Source organism: Caenorhabditis remanei, chromosome X, assembly GCF_010183535.1.
Source record: "Caenorhabditis remanei strain PX506 chromosome X, whole genome shotgun sequence".
Lineage (NCBI taxonomy): Eukaryota > Metazoa > Nematoda > Chromadorea > Rhabditida > Rhabditidae > Caenorhabditis > Caenorhabditis remanei.
Window position 1 is genome coordinate 2,032,333 of NC_071333.1, and position 23,139 is coordinate 2,055,471.

The following is a 23,139-nucleotide window of genomic DNA, read 5'->3' on the forward strand; positions in this document are numbered from 1 at the left end:
TCCTACGACTTCCAGCATCTTGCTAAGGACCGGAGGGTATCTGTTTCCGGCCAGTTACAGATACTGAAAGAGGAGTACACCAGGCTGACCTATTATAGTGGCAGTATGTCAGGCAGCCCACAACCATCTACACGTGTAATTCCTTGGCACTATTATGACACCTAAATACACCTGAATCACTGAAAATTCTAGACTTTAGTTGATTCAATCGTACTACAAAAAATAGTGCAACCCGCGAAGTAAAGAGCTGAAGGAAGTACTATCTACAATCGGAAATAATAATACTGAAAAGTTTCTACGTTTATTTAGTTTGACAATTTGATCGTTGAGAGACGTTTCGATGTGTAAACAACGTCTACAACTACAATTCATTTCAAAAAAAGAAAAAAGTGTTGAAATAAATCTCATTTTCGGCATTCTAACCCAGATGTATCAAAAATGACACAGTAGCCTCAATACAGTAGTATTTGGATGGCATCCCACAAAGATAAAACTGATTTATGTTGAACCACGTTGAAATGAACAAGCCTACATAATAAGCGACATGACTGTATATGTCCTCTGTACTCTTACACATCGTTACAAATTTCTCTTCAGAGTCTCTCCGAACGAATTAGTTTTCGACACTCCTCTGCGAGAAAATGAAGATGTGAGCGTTTTTAGCACGATCACTAGTCCTTCTTTCTGTGACTCAATATATCCAATTACGTGGCATTGTCCATGAGATATTTGATTCATCCACATCTTGGTGTAGAAAGATGTTGGAGTCTGAGAACCGGACTAAAAGAGCCGGACGACTATTCGGACCAGAAAAGCGAGTTCTCTACGGTAGGAGCAAACCTCTCTTCATGACGTCGAAGAAAGGTTCAGAGGAACTAGCAAATTCAACTGATGCTCATCGACTAAAACCATCAACTCGCATCCCACAGTCTCAAAGAGCTAGTGGTTATAATGTCCATCCACTAATTTCTACACTGACAACTCGGAGCGACACAGACCTATAAGGCCCCTTCAGTCCCACCAGAGGGCTTGCTACCTAATGAATAAATTCATCCTGGTCACTGTTGGGCGTCGCATAACAGGTCTAAGGATCTAAAGGTATCCGGGAAAGTCAACATGTTATTAGGCGAAGCGGCAGTCCTATAAGGATCACAAGGTTCTGACATAGCGCAAAATGCAGCACGTGTGATAGATGTGAGAGGACAATGGACCTAAAAGTATTCGATCCTATACATGCAAAAGTCTGTTCACACTGGAATCTCACGGAAACTAGTGGTATAGTAAGACAACTATCCACTAGCAACAGCTACCCACAACGGGTCTGTTCACGCCGGGATTTTACAGGAATTGGTGGAATAGCAAGAGAACTATCCACTGACAACAGCAACCCACAAAAGTCTGTTCACACTGGAATCTAACGGAAACTAGTGGTATAGTAATATAACTATCCACTGGCAACAGCTACCCACTAAAGGTCTGTTCACGCCGGGATTTTACAGGAATTGGTGGTATAGCAAGAGGGCTACCCACTGACAACAGTCTTTTTACAAACCCCTCTACGTCAACTAACAACAACACATAATACCAGAGAGTAGTCTCGATTCTACTGTTTCTCCAGTTCGATTGGGCAACATCCACACCATTATACCAATCCCATATAATTATCACTGTACCCCCTATAACATATCCATAATACATCTATTTCCAGGGTACTGATTTTCAACGTTCGAACGAACAACAACTTCAACCATGGCCGAGAAAACTGCTGGCATCCCACAGTCGTCCAACACCGGTAAATCCGTCGGCAGAACGGTTACTGGCCCGTTGAAACGAATCATCGACAACACCATCTACTCTGCTAGCAGACATGCAAGCTCGACCAAAAGACTCCTTACCAATATCGAAAACTCTACAACAGCTCCCAATACGGGACAGCTCAAGAAACTCGACGAGACGCTTACGGAGACCCGTAAGCAGATCACGAACTTGAGAGCCCTCCCAGATCAGGTCAATTCGAGTAAGGTGCACCCACTCGTCCTCGAATCGGTCAATAAAGACAAATATTTGGAGGAAATGGACAACTACCTTGCCAAGACCCAGTACTTGACAGCCATCTCCATATGCACCGAACTGATCAAACAGATCGAGGCCGAGTTGTCCACACATGGTCAACCAGCCAGCCCATTTGACGAAAGTATCCACGACGCCAACACGGCAGTCGAACAATTGGGTTTGCTCGTTATCGACCCACAAACGGGAGACCTGATCGAAGAGGAGGGGGATCCCATTGAAGACATCATTGACCAGCTCAATGAGGAGCTAGAAGAGACGAATCTACTCGCTGAGTCATTGAAAGATGCTAGTGAAAATAATGATGGTGATGCTAAAGATCCGACGCCACTCGCAAAAACCGAGATTGAGCAACAGCATTTATCAGTGGAAGAGGCGGCATCCCACTCGGCAGACTCTAACATGAATGATAGATTGGAAGATTTGGAAACCGAAATGGATAATGCCATGTTAGAGCGCCAAGGAAAAATTGCCGAAGGGAAAAGGCTCCGAGATGAGTTAGCTACGAAGAAGGCTACGATTGCGAACAGGGGCGTCGCAACACCTTCGCCTACTATCTCCATCGAAGAGAACAAATCGACAGGGCAAACTCTTCCCAAAAACGATCACCAGCATCCCACAATGCACGAGACACAGCACTCGTCAGAGCAATCTCAAGTCAACAACATGAGAGTCATAGCAACTCCTTCCCAAGAATCGTTTCTCTCCGAGCCGATTCAATCACAACTACTACAACATATCTCACGACTTGAGCAACACGTCGAAAAAGAAAAGTCAAATCAAAGCAAATTCATGAACTCAGTGAGCGCCAACTTTGAAAAAATCTTCAATACTTTGAAGAAAGACAATAACAGAGCTAAGAACACTCGCCTGCACTCTGATGATGATATCACATCATCAGAAGACGAGGATGACTACGCCAGGAAATACATGGAAGGGTGCAACCCACGCGATGACAAATCACGTGATAAGAACCACCGCATCCCACATTCTACACCTAAAAAGGCACTAGCTCATCTGAAAAACGTCACATTCGACAGTGTCAAGTCAAATTTGGTCACTTTTGATGGCTCAGACGATTTCCAAATCTTTCGCAACACTTTCAACGATTACGTCACTCAGAACCCCAACATCTCCAAAGACCACAAATGGGTCCTATTAAAGGGTCAATTGAAAGGAAAGGCTGCGAAGTTTCTCTACAGCTTAGATAACCCGGAAGAAGCAGTCCGCCTCACATTCAAAGAACTCGAAACCAAATATGGGAAGAAGAGTGACAGAATGGATTTGCACAACAAACTTGCGAACCTCCCATTCCATCCCACCGACCATCAACGAATGGAAGACGACTTGCGAGAACACAGAAAAATCCTCAGCCAAATGAAAGGCCGAGGAATGAATGTAAACGATGAAATGATCATCAAGCATTTCTGTGTGAAACTTCCCAGAGATATCAGAAAGCAAATAGTCTCAATGATCAATGAATGTAAAGACAGGCTGACTTTCGATATGGTTCATGACTCAGTACAGAGAGCAATCTCAGAACTACAAACTGAAGAGTATTTCTTCGAGATATCGACTCGGCAGCGAGTTCAAAACGAAATCCCAGCCGCCATCCACGCAATGGATGCTCAACAATCGCACCCCACGAACAAAGCGCACATCAACGTGTTCCGCAACTACTCTCAATAGCCGCCTTTCGAAGGCAGGCACGGGAGCTAAGTAACTGTTCCGCGTGCCACCCTCTGCCTTGCCACCAGAAATTGTTTCTACTAACAATCCAATATCAACGTTCTGTCCTGAAATCATAAGCTTCTGTAATCTGTTCAATTTTTCTACTCCTAATATTCTCTACTATCTCTCTATCATATGCTTTAAGCAAGATCCAAATTGGACTTATATTATCCCTAATGAATGATCAAATAAATAAAAGAGTTATAAAGACCTACTCTGAGAGAGCCAAAGAGTACAGTATCCCACAATGACATAAACTGACTATGATTCTACCGTCAACTACGTCAAGAGGCAGTAATACTTCGTCACAACACGGATGTATTTACTAGTTCTACAAGTCTTTATCACAGTCATGATACGTTCTCTTGCTCCTCCCCCGGGGAGTGTTGTCAGTTTAACGCCTCTGGATAAAACTGCCAACTTTACGGCTCGATAATTCCGGGTCACATTGATTTTCCCCGCAAAATCCCCCGAAATTATGACCCGAACTCTCACACAGTTATTCCTCTTTATTTATGATTTGCCTTTTCCCGATTTATTCCATCGAAATCGGTCAATTCTACCAATTTCTACTAAATTATTGCCGCGCCTCATTATTTAAACGGCGCGCGCATTTGTCTACAGTATCCCGTTCGTCGCGAGACTTAGATGTGCAGGCAACCCTCAGCCTTTTTAGGCCAACGCGCGTTGCCTGCCGGGTCTCCTCGCCACCGCACTTCTACTACTTTTTACGCCACGTTGCGGTCCGTTGGTGACGGATTTTTCCCCCATTTTTTCCCTTATTTTATCCCCTTTTATCTGTTCTCCTTCCCCTCGTTTTTCCCCTCTAAACCATCTACAAAACCTCTACAAAACCTCTACAAAACCTCTACTAAACTCTACAAAACTCTACGTAACAGGTTTTACCTGACAGGAAGGAGAACCGAAAGGTTTCCTCGCATCCCACCAGGGAGCGGGGTTTTACTCCTACACATTTTGCTCCGCTATTCCTGTCGCTGGATTTTACCCCTTCTCTTGTCCCAAATCTTTATCCTAATAAACGGGTCATTGAGAAATTGTGTACTGTTTTGTCATCTGCATAGCTTATCCGAAGGTTCGCGGAACCGGGTCTCATACGGCGCATACAGGGGGTCTCCCTGGGTTATGACTGTGTCCTGGTCTTCGACTGGACCTACAGGCATTGTCAACAGTGTGTCGATTGTGGACAAAAATTTCGTTGGCTCTGTGAATTCCATGTTGAATTTATCAAACTTCCGATAATTGGGGAGCTGAAACACAGATACAGTACTGGCCATAAAGAATGCGACACATGAAAATTTTTGTTAAAAATGGTCAACTTTGTGAGTGTGACACGGTCTCCCTGAGAGTCTCACAATATTGATTCTTCATAGACTATGCAGATCACAAGTAGAGCTTCATTTTTGTAGTTGACAACTTTTTTGTACGGGCACATCCTAAGAAGTTATATATCATTAAAGAAATTTCTCGCAATTGTTGCCATTTTCAGTGCTAAAAAGAGAGATTTTTGTGCTGTTTACTTTTAACGATTGATAACTTCTAAGGGTGTGGTCGTACAAAAAAGTTGTCAACTACAAAAATGAAGATCTACTTGTGATCTGTATGTGCTTGACTGGAAAAAAGACGTGTAAGCTTTCTGAGCATAAATTGCATTGAACACACTTTTCCCTGAACCAAATGCAGATAAAACTCACTCTTATTCTCAAAGTTTCTGTCATCTGCGGATCATTGGTACGGTAGACGAGGTCCATGGCCATTCCTACAACTTTGACAATAATTCCGAGTTATTGCAACGCTATTTCGAGAAGGTGATGATTGTTGGTGATGTCTTGAAACTTTGTGCACTAATGGAATTATGTCATTACTCCTAAAGTTTATCCACTATACGAATACATAAGTTCGCACTTTAAATTTTCAAACCTCTACCTCACAAACTGAGCGCTATCTTAATTATACCTTTGTGCTTTGAATATCGGGAATTTGTGTTCTGCGTTTCTGTTCAAAATATTTCTCTGGCAATTTTTTATGCAGTATCGTATAGACTAATTCCGGGGTGTCAAAATCCAAGTATTGCTAAAAGTACTGAAATGGCGAAAGTCCTGCAGCTGCCATGCCCCTGGTTGTAATTCTTCCCAAGGGATAAATCCAGCTCTCTCCATTCATTAAAGTCCTACAATTTTAGATTTCAAAATTTATTCATTCCGAATGTTTGGATCGAGGTGAATGAGATTGTTGATTGAACACTGATTAGTAAATTTGGTCAAACTTATGAAAAGTTTATTAAAAATTGATTTTTTTCAAGATTTATTTAAAAATATGAAAAATATGATATTCCATCTTGACAGATTATAATTAACTTTGGCAATGTGCTCCTCTGTTTGTGTTTTCCTTTGCATTCAGTGTTTACTGGTGGTATGACAGTCTTCTTTAGTTTCCTTCCATCTCCAGTTTCTTGTTCGGTTTCAATTTCGTAGAGCTCGTCAAGGTCTTTGTGGAACAGATTGTTGGCCTGAAAATTCGAAAATAGGTTATTCCAGTATATCCATCGTCTAAATTCTAGGATAATGAAAAAATCGAACTCGATTTTTTTTAAGTAAAAACTAAATTCCTTGTACGCATTAATCGAAATCCGGAACACGGAACATAGAATTCAAATGTCCGTCTTAATCACACTTTTTACCTCTTCGGCAGTGATCCATTTTTTTCTTTTTTTCCGATTCCTCAAGAAGTTCGTGAGAGAACCATTCATCCAATGCATTCTTTTTTTTTCATCTTTCCTCCAGCTCCTACTTTTGTTCTTCAGTTCCTCTGTATTCTTCATTATCCATTATTGTCAGGAGTTGAGGTACTGGGTCCTCTCGTATGGGTGGAACGAGGTAGATGATGTTCCAGGTGACTGCAAAATTATAAGTTGGGTGATGGTTTGGCGGACAATCGACAAAGCAAACATAGTAATACTTTGATAACTTTAAATTCGAAAATTAAATGAAAATAAACTTAAACTTTTGCAGAAAATGCATTCGAAAAAACACGAATTACTAAAACAGCTTGAAAAGAACCTTTTCACTTAAAATGTACCTCTTACATATACAATTGTCTGAAACGCTAAAAAACTAGAGGGTTGATAGTGAATAAAATACGCACTTTCAGTTTTTGGTATATCTGGTTAGGTTCAAGGGTTCAAGCACAACTCAAAACCGTCCAAATTTTTGTAAACTTTGTCAAAAGTTAAACTTTTCGAAAAAATAAAAAAACCAAATGTAGAACCTAATTATTTCGATGACAATTTACTTGTATAAAGAAAAATACTGTCAATAGACGCGAGAGAGATTAAAATCTCCTTTTTTGCAAAAATCAGGAAGGGAAAGATTTGTTACAAAAATGAAAAACAAACCGAAAAAGCTCGCAACGTTTTTAGATTATTACTATTAAAACGCGTCAAAGGCACTACCAGACTCTTAATTCACGGTTTTGTGCTTCCTGGCACGTTGCAATTTTTGAATTGAGTGGAGCGCCGTGTTTCCTACTGTAAAAAATGAGAATGTTGCTGTTGAAATGAAACGAGGAACCTAAGATTTAAAAAGATGAACGGTTGATCGACCATGTTGCCGTGTCTCAAGAAGAAAAGAAGGTTTGAATAATGTTCCGATATAGGAAAGTTATTTGAAAGAAAAGTGGTGGTGGTGGTGATTTAGCATAAATAGTTTGTTGTAATTTGTTAATTTGGATGATACGTACAGTACTGGGTAAAAAATACGAACTTTGGTAAAAAAAAAGTTATACCAGCTTTGAGAAGGTGTTACGGTATCACTGATTGTCCCACAAAATAAATTATTTATAAACCATACAGAACAAAGATAGAGCTTGATTTTTGTAGATGACAACTTTTTGTACAAGCACTCCCTAGCAAGTTACATATCGGCAACGGAATTTTCCCACTAATCGATCAATTTCAGTGCAAAGTATTGCAATTTTCTACCTGTCGGCTTGAAATAGCCATAACTTTTTAGGGAGTGCTCATACAAAACAGTCGTCAACTACAAAATTGAGTTCTACTTTTAATCTGCATGATTCATTGAAAACCTACTGGGTGTGACAATCAGAGTTACTATGACACTCTCTCAAAGCTGGACAAACTCAATTGAAAAGGTAAATGTTCGCATTTTTTGCCTATCACTATACAAGATCTTATTTTTTTGCTGCCACCCGTTCTTCAAAATGCACCTAAAAGTAAAACACGCGGATCAATTTACCCACCCAAACTCACTTTTTCCAATAGTACACGATGAAATATTACATCCAACTCTAGATCTTTTGGAATAATCGAATAAAAATAATAAAAATACTAGAATTCAATAAAAATAATATTGCCGGACCTCTTCACATAGTGGTCTAAATTTGAAGTTTGCCTCTGACGACAGGGTTTATAAACCTTCTCCATAGATGGGCGGAGTCATCTTTACTTGATGATCAAACCTCACCGAGCCACCCACCCGCGTATCGCTAACATTTTGAAATAATGATATTTTCTATTTGAAATTTCTTGGAGTGCATGCATGGGTATTAGATTAGTGGAGAAGAATTATGCGGGGGTAAGGAGACGCAGAACATAAACACCTAGTATTAGGATTAAATAGAAGGTGTAATTAGAAAAGCGGGAAAGGGGATTTGATGTTGAGTGTTGAGATTTGTGCGTTTGTATAGTTGATAAAGTCTTGGAGTAATCTAAGATGGAATATCCAAACGATCAGAAGATTGTGCTGCAAAAAATGTGATAGTTGTCGAATTAGTTATATAGCCTGGTGGCGTTTTAGAATGATATTAATAAATACCACACTTTTTTTCTTCCTATTTCGTTTCCTACTATTTTTTTCGTTTAGTTACTCTTTCCGATCTGCAACAAAATATTTATTCATCTCAATGATCAAACAAAAAGGATTCATAATGAAGTTTAAAATATTTTCCTCAATTCTTGATTGTCTGTCTTGAGTGATGGATATCAATTCTAACGGACAGAAATAGTACGAGAACTGTTTCCGAGCAAAAAAATAAAGAAGTTTCCTGGGTTAAAGCAGAGCAAAACTTTGACAGCTCATAACTCGGCTGAAAGTGTCGAGCGAAATCTAAAATTTTCAATGTTTATTTTCAGATCATTCTTAACCTGAAATAAACCTGAAATTTTCAGCCAAAAAAACACTTGCATGGTGTTAAGATTCCCTTTTCAGCACAGTTGCATACGCAAATAAAACGGCGGTAAAAGTCATTCGATGACAATCGGGATGAACGATAAAGGCCAGCTGTGAATTTAATCTTTTGCGCGCGGGACAATTAAGGGATAAATGAACGGGAAGGATGCTCCCATTATCTCCCCCTCTTATTTTCACCCCCACCGACTTTAATCTAACCGCCCGCTACCCTTTTTTTCCGCAAGCAGTATATAAGCCCACCCGGGTGGTGGGAATATACAGGTCATATTTAGACCGATATGTGAGTTTTCGGTCTCCCTTATCCTATTTTTCTGAAATTCTAAAATTGTCTTATATTTGTTTCCTGTCAGACAAACGATTATTTTAAGAAGGTAAGTTTCGGGCAATGATGAAAATTAATATAAATCCGTAATCTAATTTTAACCGGATAGAAAAATGTTAAATATTTATATAATTGTTAATGCTTGGCCAAGCCCGGGAAGACCCAAACGCCCGGCTTCAAAAAAGGAACCAATTTTATCAAAAAAAGATTTTACAATTTTTCAGTTTGTTTTCAAAAACGAGAAAAGTTTTGTGATTTTTAAGAATTTCTTCTAATTCTGAATGTTAGCCAAAAGTTTGACATTTTGCGAAAAAAATTTTATACCAAAATCTGAACGCGTGTTCTGTTAATTAACTTACGTGTTCCGTCAATTAGCAAAGACAGCGTAACACCATCCCATAAATCTAAAAACTATTCCAGATTGCAACCCCTGCTTGTTGACTTAAGTATTGAAGTTCATGCTGCCAAAGAATCACGAAAAACGGAAACTATGAGCACGGAGATCAGGAGGATGAAGATAATTTTAAAATGTGGTTGGCACAAGTAATGCTTTTGTAAGATCCTTTCGAATTGTTAATGTCTGCGTCTATTGCCGAAATCTGATTAACTTTTCAAATCACTATTTATACTTTGAAGATAGTTATTAGTCGGACCATTTTATCCACAGATATTCATATGTACACACCCAATCTTTTTCCCACTATCTCCTTCCAACAAAAAGCATCTGAAAATTATAAATGTCCGGTCTCCTCTTTTCCCTAACCATAATTTCCTTTCCCCAGAACCCTCCCCGGAAATTAGAAAATCCACAAAAACGTCTTCTAGAACTTCCCTCCCCCCTCTCTCTTATTCTTTTCTCACCCATTTTATATTTGAAACCCCACTTTTTTGTGTCTAATTAAACATCATCGCGACATTTGTCCCAACCCAATTCAATTCATCATTTGTCTTCTACACGCAATAATAATAAAGTCTGTTTTATTGTTTTTTCTTGCTTTTTTGTCTTTCGGGTACTGAGCCAAAGTATCCAGGACTAGTACCGTAGAGCGACTTAGCTAGTCAGGTAGCATAACTCCAGATTTGAATTTGATCTACCAAGTTCATTCGACATTTCAAGAACATTCGACATTTCACTTCTTTTACCAATTTTTTAGGCGCTTTGAATACAGGTGCACAGATTACCATATTTAAATCACAGAGAAGGTGTAATTGAAATAGCGCAAAGTGTGTGAGAGAGCGGTTTTAAAACTTAGAAAGCAAATTTTTATCTATTTGTATAATAAATAAAGTGTAAGGCTAATAGGAGATAGAAAATTTGACAGACCGAAAAACCTACGTATCTTAGTGAGTGAAACAATGCTCTAAAACAAATTTATTTGGTTTTGTTGGCGCTAGAGAAGAAGCACATTTTGGATCCTATGTGATTAAAGCCCCCAAAGTCAAAACCGCATGCCCAAATTTAAAATAGCGAGCCCAAATTGAAGATAGCGGGCGGAAAGTAAAAATATCTGGCCGAAGTCAAAAAACGGGCCGAAAGAAAGCAGTGAAGGAAAAAATAGAACAGCTGGGGTATTAGGAAAAATCATCCGATTAATTAAATAATATATTTCAAAAAACTTTGTCTTTGTGGTTTTAGATTTTTTCGTAGGTGGAGTCTTCATAGGAGAGGCAGTGGTTTTCTGAATCCAGCTGTTTTTGTCCTCGGTGTAGTAGAAAATGGAGCTCGGAGGTGGAAAAACATGAATACGATAACTTCAAATCTCCAATTCAGATACAAATGAGCGCATTAATTTTGAACCTGCTGCTTTGATTTGGGCCAGGTATTTTGACTTCTACCCGCTATAGTCATACAGAACCAAATTTTTTCTAACTTTCTCATCCCGTTTTGACATATTTTTTCAATAAACTTTGAAACAAATCTTTTTTTAAAGAAAATTTCAAAAATAAGTGTTCAATTAATGATAACATTCCCTTTTCAGTTTAAAATTGTGAGATTTCACTGAATGGAATAGCTGGATTAGTACCTTTGTAGGCAGCTGCAGAACTTTTGACTGGGATTTTGACTCAACGAGCCTATCAAATTTCAAGTTAAGCCCTACCCCCACCTCCCAGTTTAGCAATTTTTCATTCAAATTTTAATCCTTCTTCTTCCCTTTCCCCTTGCGCTGTCTTTACCTTCCTCTAATTTCAATTTTCTGCGTCTCCTCGTTCCTGTACAATATTTTCCTCGTAATCTTTTGAGATACGAAAGTGGGCAGGTGAGTTAGACTTGAGCATGGAGTATAGAAGACTCCGCCCTTCTGTGGAAAACGTATATAAACCCTGCCGTGAGAGCAAGGCTTCTAATTTCGACCACTACATGAGATGAGGTCGCCGCCTACAATATTTTCTTAAAATTCTAATAACCTTATCTGTATAGTCAACATGCTGGACGTTTCACAGGCGTGAGCAATTGAAATGAGTAAGTGGTGGCTGGGAGTGTTTGGTTTTTATTTTGAGTGAATCTGGCTAAAACATCATGTCACCCAAGTACACTTCATATCAATTTAGGATATTATTCATTTTTGCATTAAAAAAGAGTTTTATTCATAGTTGTCAAGGCCCGCCTTCAAAAAATGACCCTTTTTTCCACTTTTTTTTCTAATTTTAACTGGATAGAAAAATGTTAAATATTTATATAATTGTTAAAGCTCGGCCAAGCCCGGGAAGACCCAAACGCCCGGCTTCAAAAAAGGAACCAATTTTATCTAAGAATGATTTTACAATTTTCAGTTTGTTTTCAAAAACGAGAAAAGTTTTGTGATTTTCCAGAATTTCTTCTAATTCTAACTGATAGTCAAAAATTTGACTTTTTCGCGAAAAAATTCAAAAAAATTTGAAAAATTTGAAAATTTGACTTTCGCGCCAATTTGCCCGGGCCTTGGGCTGGGACAACTATGGTTTTATTATTGTAGAACATGGTTTTATTATTGTAGAACATTTTATTATTGTAGAACACAAATGTGCCGCTACCAAGAACACCAATGTTGGTGAGAGGGCGTCCAAGACGCCAACGGATGGCACAGGCTCCGGCTCCAGCAGCTCTGGCTCCAGCTCCAGCAGAACACCCACTGAACTTGCCGGACCTCGCTGAGCTCGTCAGAGCACGTGAGCAGGACTACAACCGAGTGCTGGTTGCTCCGTGGACCGCCGATTAAGGTAGTCGTCAGCCATCTCGGGCTCCAGAATCAAACCCAACGAGTTTTCCTCGATTTTAGCTATGGTATGATGTTTGAAAGAATTCTAGATAAATTGTTTCTAAAAAATTTACTTTCAGTTTGGTTTCAAACGTTGAACCTCTACAACGCTTTGGTATTTCCTGTTTTTTGTAAGTTATCCTTTTTTGTTGTGTATCTTACAAACTTTTAAAGATTCTGATGTGTAACTGTACACGTGTCCTGTGAAAATGGTTTTCATCATAACTTTATCGGTTTTAATTTGATCGGCGATATTTTCATACCATTAGAAAGCCCGTATTTTTCTCTGTCATTGGATTTTTGAAAATGCACACCAGTGTGGGCTAGATAAGAAGAACATTTTTCTAACGTGCTCATTCCGTTATGACATATATTCAGTAAGTTTCTAAATGAATCACTTTTTGAATAAAATTTCACTCACGTTTTATTGAATGGAAGAAGCTGGGTTAGTCCCTTTGCAAAAATTACAGCCAGGTACAATTACAGCCCATTGAACATCAAATCCATTATAAAGTTCTTCTGAGCCTTTGGACATTTGGACACACACTCTTCTTCGAACTTCCTTTTGAAATTATCTTGGCCTAGGAGAGTTAGCCCATTAGATTCCCAGTATAATACTCATATACTTTGTTTGTAGCCTACAATAAACTGGCCTAGAATTCTCCCGTTTGGAAAGTTAGGCCATCAAATCCATGATCAAATGGACATTTGTACAATTGACCGCAAAGACAGAAGATTTGTTCTTCCTTCTGAAGTCGTCAGAATTAAGATGGACTTTTGTTTCGATAGTAAGGTTATCAGCTTTTCAGGATGAGACATTTCGATCATCTCTACTTATTGATATATGTATCTTAAATCCAGAAAATCCTAAGTTTGCACTTTTAAATGTCTCATATTTTCCTATTGCTGATTTCTTTACATTCCGAATTTTTTTTAGCTTTGTTTACAGCCAATTCCGTCCCCAAGGCGCTTGTAATATTCCTCTTTCTATTCCATATAATTGAAATCAGGTGCTCCCTCTTCTTTCCTCTCATTTTTTTTAGTGCTTTTGCTTATCATCTTTTTTGAAACCTAGCTACATATCTTCGAGATCCTGCAGCCCAGATTGAAATGACTGTTTTGATTTCTAACAAGGCTACATTTTGCAGTATTATTTTATTAGCAGTTTTAGTTCTAAAGATATAGGACTATCTATTTCAGGTTTTTCTTTTTATCTTTTCTCTCTTAATATTACTCAAAAAACCCATTCCAGATGGCGCACGGAGACCCCGAAATGTAATCATCCATCGATTGGGAAGACGACGTAGACACTACTGACAACTTCCGCGACTTTGGTCTCATTGTGCTCGGCGTCGTCATTTTCTTTCTTTTTGTTCTTCTAAGAAACCAGCTATTCTATTTTATTTTTACCTAACTCTGGTGCTTTTGTTAATAAAGAGGAATATTAATTTGATATCAACTGCTTTCGGATTTTGTAAGGAAGGACAGATTTATTTAAAAGTTAATATGTGCATATGCAATGCGCTCCACTGCAAAACTGATATGAATAAGAATAATCACATAGAAGAAGCATGAAGAGAGAATAGAGGTAAGGATAGAGTCAATAAGGGTGGGAGAAAAAATATGAGTTGCTAGATAAACAGTGAAAAACAAATGGATGACAACGAGAATTTGACATTTTCAATATTCATAGGAAAGGGATGGAGTGTAGTGAGACTTATTAGAGCTGCCTTGTACAGAAAACTTTAAAAGACAAACGAGAGAAGCGAACAAAAAGCTGTTTATATGCCTTGAAAGCCGACGGCTTGGAAATTTCTCTGGGAATTGAAATTTTCAGTTTTCAATTCTCATCCACATCCAAAAAGATCTTCAAAATATCGGAATCGAAATGCATAAACGACTCGGTCGCAGCAATCTTCGGGTACAAGTACCTGTTGATTTTTTCTTCATTATTATACAACAGCTTGCACATTTCTTCCGTCTCATAGTGTGGGCTAGGATAGTTGAACACACGCATTGTTTACATGAAGCTGTCACTGAAATCCATTTAGGGTTACACAATTTCGAGAAAAAACTCACTCAATTTCGTAGTGCCCTGCTATGTTCAGCCGGTCGAAAAAGTTGAAGACTTGTTCAATGAACGTTTCACTCTTCATACAGGGGAATCTGATGATAAAAAATTATGGCTGACAGGTGTTGGGGGCGTAGAAAAGGTTCTTGGCATGGTAGTTCTGGAAAAAAACTTATTAAGAGGCTCCGTCACAACAGCGCGTAGTTAGGGAGCGGGATTCGAAACAGCGCGGTCAGGAAATTATACTTCGGGCCAGTTCTAGACTGTTAGTGTTTAAAACTTTATTTAGCATTTACAGTAGCGAGCATAAGTGAGCACCCCTTCGTACTTTCAAGTGTAACTCTGCTGAATCGCGTCGTTTTGAAAGTACCTAATAATTGCTATTCAAAAGTCTGCATTTCCCTTCCTTAGACCCCTTCTTCATTTTTCAAAAAATCTCAATACTTTTTTTCATCAGAAGAATAATTATTTGATCCCCTTCTCTTAATTTTAAACAGAAACACCACCTGTCTTTCTCTTTTTTCCATTGACCACACACACAGACACATTAAACTATTTTTCTCTCACTTTCTCTTCTTTTCCCCACTGCATTCGACCATCAATTAAAATGACAATAAAAGAGAAAAGATGGACAGAGTGTACTACTTTTGATACTGATAACAACTGAAAGAGGGGAAAAGAAACTTAATTCCTTCGGTTATTTTTATCATTTTTCTCCTCGATAAACACTTTATGTTTTCGATATACTTTTTGAGAGAAAAAATAAAAGAAAGTGAGTCTATATATATATAGGGTAGGTAGATAGTTTGGTATTTCATGGTCTTTGGTTACGGTAGTTTTTGTGGCAAAACCTAACTTTGGCACGCTCTTATCTTTTTTGTTGATGATGAAAAATTATTTCACAACTGTGTTATTTTAGAACTCTAGTTTTACATTCTACAAAAATAGTTCTGGAAGTCATATCCTTTCAAACAATGGTTTTCTCTTAACCCTGTTCGCCAAAGTGCAATCACTCGTATTATTTTTCTTTAAAAAGTTTTCTCTACGTCTCCACCTCCTCCGTTAAGTTATGTTAATCTTTGGTTAGCAGATAGGAAGGAAAGAAAGAGAGAGTAGCCGCTGTTCTTTTACCCCTACCCTCCCTCAATCCTACCAACTGCCCTCCTTTCTTTTCTTTTTTTGGAGTGAAAGTTGGAGAAGAAACCACAAAAGGAATAGAAAAAGAGAGCGAGCGGGCGGCCGATGTTCACGCTTCCCCTTTTCTATCCTTTTCAAATTTTCTCCTATGGGCATGCATAAATAAAGAAGAAGAGAGGTCTATTGGCTTGGTTGAAAGAAGACGAAAATCGGAAGAATACTTGTAACAGAAAGTGGAAAAAGTAAATTTATTAAAATGTAATGTTTTGAAATGCATGAAAAATAAAGGAGAAGTTGAAACAAATGAAAAAAAAACAAGAATGAACATTGAAGTTGGGTGTGAAGCCAGGGTACGATTGCATCAAATCCACAATCGGCATGTCATCCGGATGGAAAAGTGTGGACTTCACTGAAATTAATTGATGAGATTAATTATGCTAATATGTACTACAACTCACTTTCGGTGACCATGTACAAACTTGGATCTTTGTTGGTTCCTTGGAGACTTTTGACACCTTTTGATGCTCCCAGCGCAGAGTAACGGCATTCTTGATCATCTTCAGACTGAAAAAGTTTAAATTAAATTATCTTCTGGATAAAAGCAAATTTACTTGATTTCCGAAGTATCGAGCACGTAGTGGACACAGCTTCCAACGGTGATCACATTCTTGCTGAAAAACAAAGTATAGGGTTAATGCAGTTTGTTATGAACGTACTTGGAATATGCTGGTCCACTGAGGAAAATGCTGATAGCCTCTATGAGAGTTTTGTCAGCGAGAGCCGGAGCCTGGTGAACAGTGCTTCGAATTCCATTTGAAGCGGCTTGATAGCTTTCAGCGACATCCTTCAACTCGAACACAGCACGGAATTCCAGTTTGATGTTGTCCTAAAAAAACAAACATAGAATTGGAAGTCAGCGTGCATGTTACCTTAGCGGTCAACTTTGTCCTGGAGTAGAGCGATGCTTGACGGTCATAGAAGAACTCGCCGCTAGCCTTCTGTAAAGCAAGAATTTTTTTGACGGCAATCTCGTAGAACTTTTAACTTTTTCGTCCAAAATAAATCAAAACCATGGGAAAAATAACGCATCTGTGTTTAGATCATCACGAGTTTTACTCCCGTTACCAAATACGAGCCAGAAATGTGCAAAAATTTATTTTAAATGACTTACTTCCTCTGGTCACATTCCAATTGGGGGATTCACAGAATCCATAACAAGCAGAAGCAGAGAATAAAGTATAATATAACGGAATAATCAGAATTTCAAAATAATCAGGAAAAATGGTTTTGACGACCGCTCACATAGTCGTCGTGGCACACATACTGAAGTTAGTAAAGAACAACTATTTGAGAAAGAGAAAGTAAACGCAGACAGCAAAAGAGACAAGATAGCGCTCATGGAGAGAGAGCAGTGCCCCTCTTCCTCTTCCAAAAAACTTCTATACTCTTCTTTTTCATCACAAAAAGAAAACGATCATGTCCCCCTTCTCTCCATTCGACACAGATACATCACTCGCCTTTCTCCCTTTTTCCATTGAACACACACACACGCACAACGAACTTTTTTCTCCCTTTCCCCCTCTTCTCCCCATTGCATTCGACATCGAGTGGAAATGCAAAAAAGAGAGAAAAGATAATAACAGTTTGTTTCTGATACAGATAACAACGGAAAGAATAACAAAAAAACTCAATTCACTCACAATTTTCATATCATTTGCGTCCTCGAAAAACCCAATTTCTCTTTCCGTAGTTTACGATTTTTAAGAAGAAAGGGAGAAGGGGGCGAGTCTATCTTTGGCAAAAGGCAGATTTGCAAAATATTGGTCCGGTGAAGAAGTTTGCCGGCCCGGGCTCAAAAAATGTGCACAATTTTTTAAACAAAAATTTTCAAACTTCTCTGAAATTTTCATGAAAAATAGCCGAAATCCAAAGTACGCTTGAGTTTTATCGATATGTCGAAAATTCGGCTTTGCTATAAAAAATCGAACATTTTCAAATTTTTGTGTTGATATCCGAGCCGACCGGACCGAGCCGGTAAAATTTTTTTAAATCCGCCCAGCCCGACCCGGTCCTTTGCAAGTCTAACAAAATACAGTACCGCTCAAAAGTATATTAAGTTTTGGTTTTTTCAGTTAATAAGGTCCAAGTTTGAGAGTGTCATTCTAATAATGATTGACTAATCAGATAAAGTTTTAATGAATTATACTGATCAAAAATAGAGCTCCATTTTTGTAGTTGACAACTTTTTGATACGGATACTCCTTAGAGAGTTATGGTCATTTTTAGAGAACAGCTCAAAAATCGCACTATTTTGCACTGAAATTGGTCGATTTAGGAGAGAAATTGCTGTAGATATGTAACTTACTAGGGAGCGTCCGTACAAGAAAGTTGTCAACTACAAAAATGGAGTTCTATTCTTGTTCTATTCGAATCCATAAAAAGTTATTTTGTAGGACAGTTAGTTTTACTATGACACACTCTCTAAGTTGGCGTTTTCAACTAAAAAAGGCAAAACTTATCATACTTTTGAGCGGTACTGTATGTATACTTTTGAGAAAATTAAAAAAATTTTTTTGTTAATAATAATGGAAAAACTGTGCCATTTTAGAACTCTAGTTTTTCATTCTACAAAGATAATTCTGGAAGTCACATTCGCTCAAAGAATGCCTCCGACCAATCCCTTGCCAGCCATAAACTTTTTCATAACCAAAGTGTAATCAATCCTATTTTTTTATTTCTTTTAAATTTTTACTCCGTCTCCTCCTCCTACGTTAAGTTGTGTTTCTCTTTGTGAAACGGATAGGGGGAGAGAGAGAAAAAAAGATTAGCCGCTGTTCTTTCGATTCTCTCCCTCCCTCAATCCAGCCGGCTGCCCTCTCTACTTTTCTTCAATAGTTGGAAAGGGGTAGAGAAAAAAGCGATCATTGTTCGCACTATCTTTTTTTGAAATCCTTTTCAAACTTTCTCCAATTGGCATCCAAAAGAAAAAAAGAGGTCCACTGGGTGGGTTGAAAGATGACGAACATCGAAAGAATACGTCATTTCTCACTTAGAAATGTAGAGAATTTTTTTCAATAACTGTCTTCTGAAAATTTTCCAATTTTTTTTCTCAAGTATATCTGTAAAATGACTCTGAAACGAGTTATCATACTTCAAAATATAGAAAATCGGTTCTCGGCCGGTTTTTCAGTACAGTTCCATGAAAACTCTTCTCGTTTGTACTTGAAATGTAATTATGAATGTTTATTTTTTGAACTTTTTTGAAAGTTTTGGAAAAAAATTATCAAAAATTTATTGAAAACTATATTGAATTTTTATATATTTACCAGCCCTGTCTGTGCCCGCTTAGCCGAGTGGTCTAAGGCGGCGGTCGTGTCCAAAGCACTCTAGTTCGGTTTTGCCCGCTGGCTCAGTTTCTCTTCTCTTTCCAAAACCGCTGCGGACAGCGCCTCAGACAAACAGACAACGCCCAATTGTCTTTTATATATAAGAATGATATATGAAAATTTTATAAATGTTTATATGAAAGGCAACATGAAGTAATTAATTCGATTTTTCATCGCGTCGGTTTCTTTACTGATTCTTCTGATCTCCTCATCAATCTTCTCGTATTCTTCCTTTTTTGCCTGATTGTCGACCTTCTGATGAGGCATAATTCTTACTATAGAATAAAGCTTTATCCAGTGAATACGCCTTCGCGAGATATGCGTTTTTTCCTTTAACCCGTCGATCTTTTTCTTTAAACCAGACAGCTCGATTTCTGGTTGATTTTGTTTATGTCAGCTGAAAATAAAACTTGAGAAATGACAGTGAATTTCCAATTATTATTCAAGGGACCGTTGTATAGATCCCGCAGCCAATATGTTTCAAAAAACTCACCGATTCCGACCATAATCGTACTTTTCCCCAGTGTAGTCAGTGTGTCCTTCTGTTCTTGTGTGGCGTTCGGTGCGTTGTCTCTCTGAACGTTTGAAGGGTGTTGAGAAGGTGTGGATGGTCCTGGAACATCTCTCAATGCCCCAATCTGACTGCGAGTAAGATCTTCGATCGTTCCTTGATCGGGTTGGACTTTGGCGACGGGTTGACACGGTTCTCGATGTGGCCTGATTTCCACTAAATCGGCATCCGACTTCAACTGAATCAAATCCTGATGAAGTACCAGGCTGGTATGGAGCTCGATTCTGTAATTACTCCTATTGTTTTTCAAAATTTCTTCTACGTTATCTCTACATTGTATCCTTGAAGGACAAAGTTATGTTCTTCTTTGTGAGAGAGAAAGAGAAGGGGTAGAGCATTAAATCTGTGGCTGTCTCTGTGCTCCCACATTAGAACAGATTGGAATAAAAGTGAGACCGGGAGTCATTTATCTTCATTTTTATTCTTTTTGAGGGGTAATGTACTATTGGAAGTGTAAGTGGTCAAGAGAAGAGATAGGAGATTTGAAAGGGTGTTGTGAAATTAGGGAATGTAACCTTTTTTGTACAAAATACCAAACTTTGGAAAAATAACGTATATGTATCTAGACCGTCACGAGTTTTATTCCAGTTACCAAATACAAGTCAAAAATGTGCAAAAATAGATTTTTAGGTGGCTTACCTCCTCTGATCCCATTCCAATCGTGAGATTCGCAGAATCCATAAAAAACAAAAAAAAATAGAGCAATAATAAGAATTTTAACATAATCAGAAAAAGGGTTTCGACGACCGCTCACATAGTCATCTTGGTGCATAATGAAATTGGGGAAGGACAAGTAATCGAGAGAAATCAAAGTAGACGCAGACAGTCTGAGAGAGTGGAAAAGATACATGGGTCAGTTGATAGCTGCCTCTCATTATGTGCAAGGTCGCCCAGAAACAACATCGTTCAATGGAAATACGATCCTAACACCCGAACGATGAAAAGAAAGAGACTCATCAAACGGTTTCTCTTGTTGCTCTTTTACTCTTCTATTTACGAGGTCCAACATATAAAGAAATATCCATTTGTTCACGTTGTTTGTTAAGAATTTGGATAACAAAGGAATGACAGAAGAATTGAAAAGAGAAGGACTAACTGAAATACAGATAACCGTGCATGGAAGAATACTGATTTTTCATTTTATTAGTTTGTTCATGAATTCTAATAAGTAGGTAGCTTTTTTGTTTCGTTTTGCATAACTCATTTAAAAAAATACCTATTTGATGTGATGACTGATAATAAAACGTAGATGTTGCCACAAGTGAGGGAAGTTAAATGTGGTCACCTACAAAAATGTTCAGCAAAACATTTTGCGCATTTTTGTACACAGATGACCACTTTTTGATAGCTAATCCCACTTTAGAGACATGCTCCTTTGAAGATTGGTGGGTGTCTCGTTTCTATATTATGAAAAGATGCTCAACTACAAAAATTAGCATTATTTATAAGATTTTATAACTCCATCCACCTCTGAAATATGCGTCATTAAATATGCTAGTTTTGAGGCAGCAAAAGGAAGTGAAGAGGGGAATGACGCAGAAAAACGAGACACCCTCTAATCTTTAAAGAAGCGTATCTCTAAAGTGGACCGAACTATCGAAAAGTAGTCAACTACAAAACTGTGCAAAATATTTTAAAGATCATTTCTGTAGTAGACATCATATTTATAGCTTCCCACACTTTTGAGATATCCGCCTTCAAAGATGATAGTTTGAAGGCAACAAGAGGGAGAGAAAAGAGATGAGACGCAGAGAAACAAGGCACCATTCAATCTTTAAAGGCGCGTATCTCTAAAGTGGACAAAGTATCAAAAAAGGGGAATTGAAGGTAAGATATTAGGAAAGATTCAATTGGGTAATGTTTTATATGAAACACCGGGAAGATGTTTTAACAAGGAAAACATAGTTATCCCTCATAGGCCCATTTGAAATCCAATAAAACAAAACACCCTTCAATCTTTTAAGGAGCGTATTTCTTTTGTGTATAATCAATGTTCAATGGTACTTCAGATCATCTAAAAAGTATACATCTGTCATCATAATCTCTCTGAGATGTATATGAATCAATCGGTGCACACGTGCCGCTATAGAATCACAGGTAGTAAACGTCTCGGTGGAAAACAAGAACAAGTTTTGAATATCAAATACAACTTTATTATTGGTAAAAATATAGAAAAACAAAGTATAGTTTTTATATAATTTATAGTTTATTTTATTTTATTATTTTCTGTCCCACCAACTTCTGATCTGCTCTTCCCAATATTTTCAGATATTTTTTGCTCCTCCGTGGTGATCGATGAGCTTTCAGCAAATTGCTCTGAAAATACTAATTTTACTGCGATTTCGAACTAAAGTATTAATGAACCCAAAAGCTTCAAATCTCACCACGGCTGAATGTATCTTCTTGGCGTCCTTGAGCTTGGTATCCATTTTGATGTTTGAATTAATTTTGGCGATCTGGAATATCTAGAGTTAATTGGCATTTCCGTAATCAATAACTTACCAGAAAAATTTTGATTGCGATGTCCTTGATTTCCGTGATCACGACCATAGGGATGATAGTGAGACGCTAAAAACAGAAACATTGTTGAGGTACATACATATAGAATATTAAAGTTACCGTGGAAGTCCTAATTGCCGTTTCGATTCTCGGCACCTTGATGGTATCCTCTCTTGGACCGGATGTTGAATGGATTCGGATGACGTCTTGAAAAATGGGACATGAATTGAAAAATATAATCAAAAATCTTACCACGATAATCCGAAGAAGGACGCTGATAAGCACCGTCCATTCCATTTTGATGGTTGAATGAACTCATCATGCCGCCATTCCGTCCTCCATGATGATCATGGTACGCGCGTCTGAATCCTGGTCTTTCTGCAAACTTTTATTTATAAGTTAAAATTCAAGCTTAAACTTACGCTGATAGTTTCCAGTGTATTGATTTCCACGTTGGTTGTAGTTTGGATGCATTCGTGTGCTTGAAAGTGCTGAAAACCCAGGGCATAAATCAAACTTGTAAAATTACGGGTAGGCCCGGATTTGAATTTTTGAACTTTGATCACTACAATTTTCTACAAAAATTTGTTTTCTGATAATTTTTCATTTTCCTCAAGTATATCAATCAAAAATAATTGAAATTTCGAAAAAATAGGGAAATTTTTGAAAATAAAGTTGTTTTTCAGTACTGAACTTCCTCTCAAAGGTGAATTACTTTGCTTACTAACAACGTGAACGGACTCAATACTCTTATCAAGATGACATTTGTCACGTTTCAATGTCAACATAAGCTATTGAATCGCTACCAATCAGTAATCGGAAGTCAATCGTCTACACATTGCCTACTGGATCCTTTTCTCAACTGCTCACAGCGAAAAGTCATCTGCTATC

General features: G+C 38.0%; 2 protein-coding genes across 2 annotated transcripts; both read right to left on the reverse strand.

Annotated features, from left to right (window-relative positions):
* Positions 1–16,198: 16,198 nt before the first annotated feature.
* GCK72_022427 (uncharacterized protein) lies at positions 16,199–17,501 on the reverse strand (the record flags this gene model as incomplete). Its single annotated transcript, XM_053734817.1, has 6 exons — positions 16,199–16,201; positions 16,251–16,356; positions 16,404–16,463; positions 16,509–16,678; positions 16,722–16,790; positions 17,493–17,501. 6 exons carry the CDS (start codon positions 17,499–17,501, stop codon positions 16,199–16,201), a joined length of 417 nt encoding a protein of 138 aa, XP_053578383.1.
* A 1,809-nt stretch (positions 17,502–19,310) lies between these two features.
* On the reverse strand, positions 19,311–22,722 carry GCK72_022428 (uncharacterized protein; the record flags this gene model as incomplete). The annotated part of the gene is made up of 8 exons (XM_053734818.1): positions 19,311–19,453; positions 19,672–19,973; positions 21,989–22,065; positions 22,134–22,205; positions 22,252–22,317; positions 22,369–22,454; positions 22,501–22,626; positions 22,671–22,722. 8 exons carry the CDS (start codon positions 22,720–22,722, stop codon positions 19,311–19,313), a joined length of 924 nt encoding a protein of 307 aa, XP_053578384.1.
* Positions 22,723–23,139: the final 417 nt, after the last annotated feature.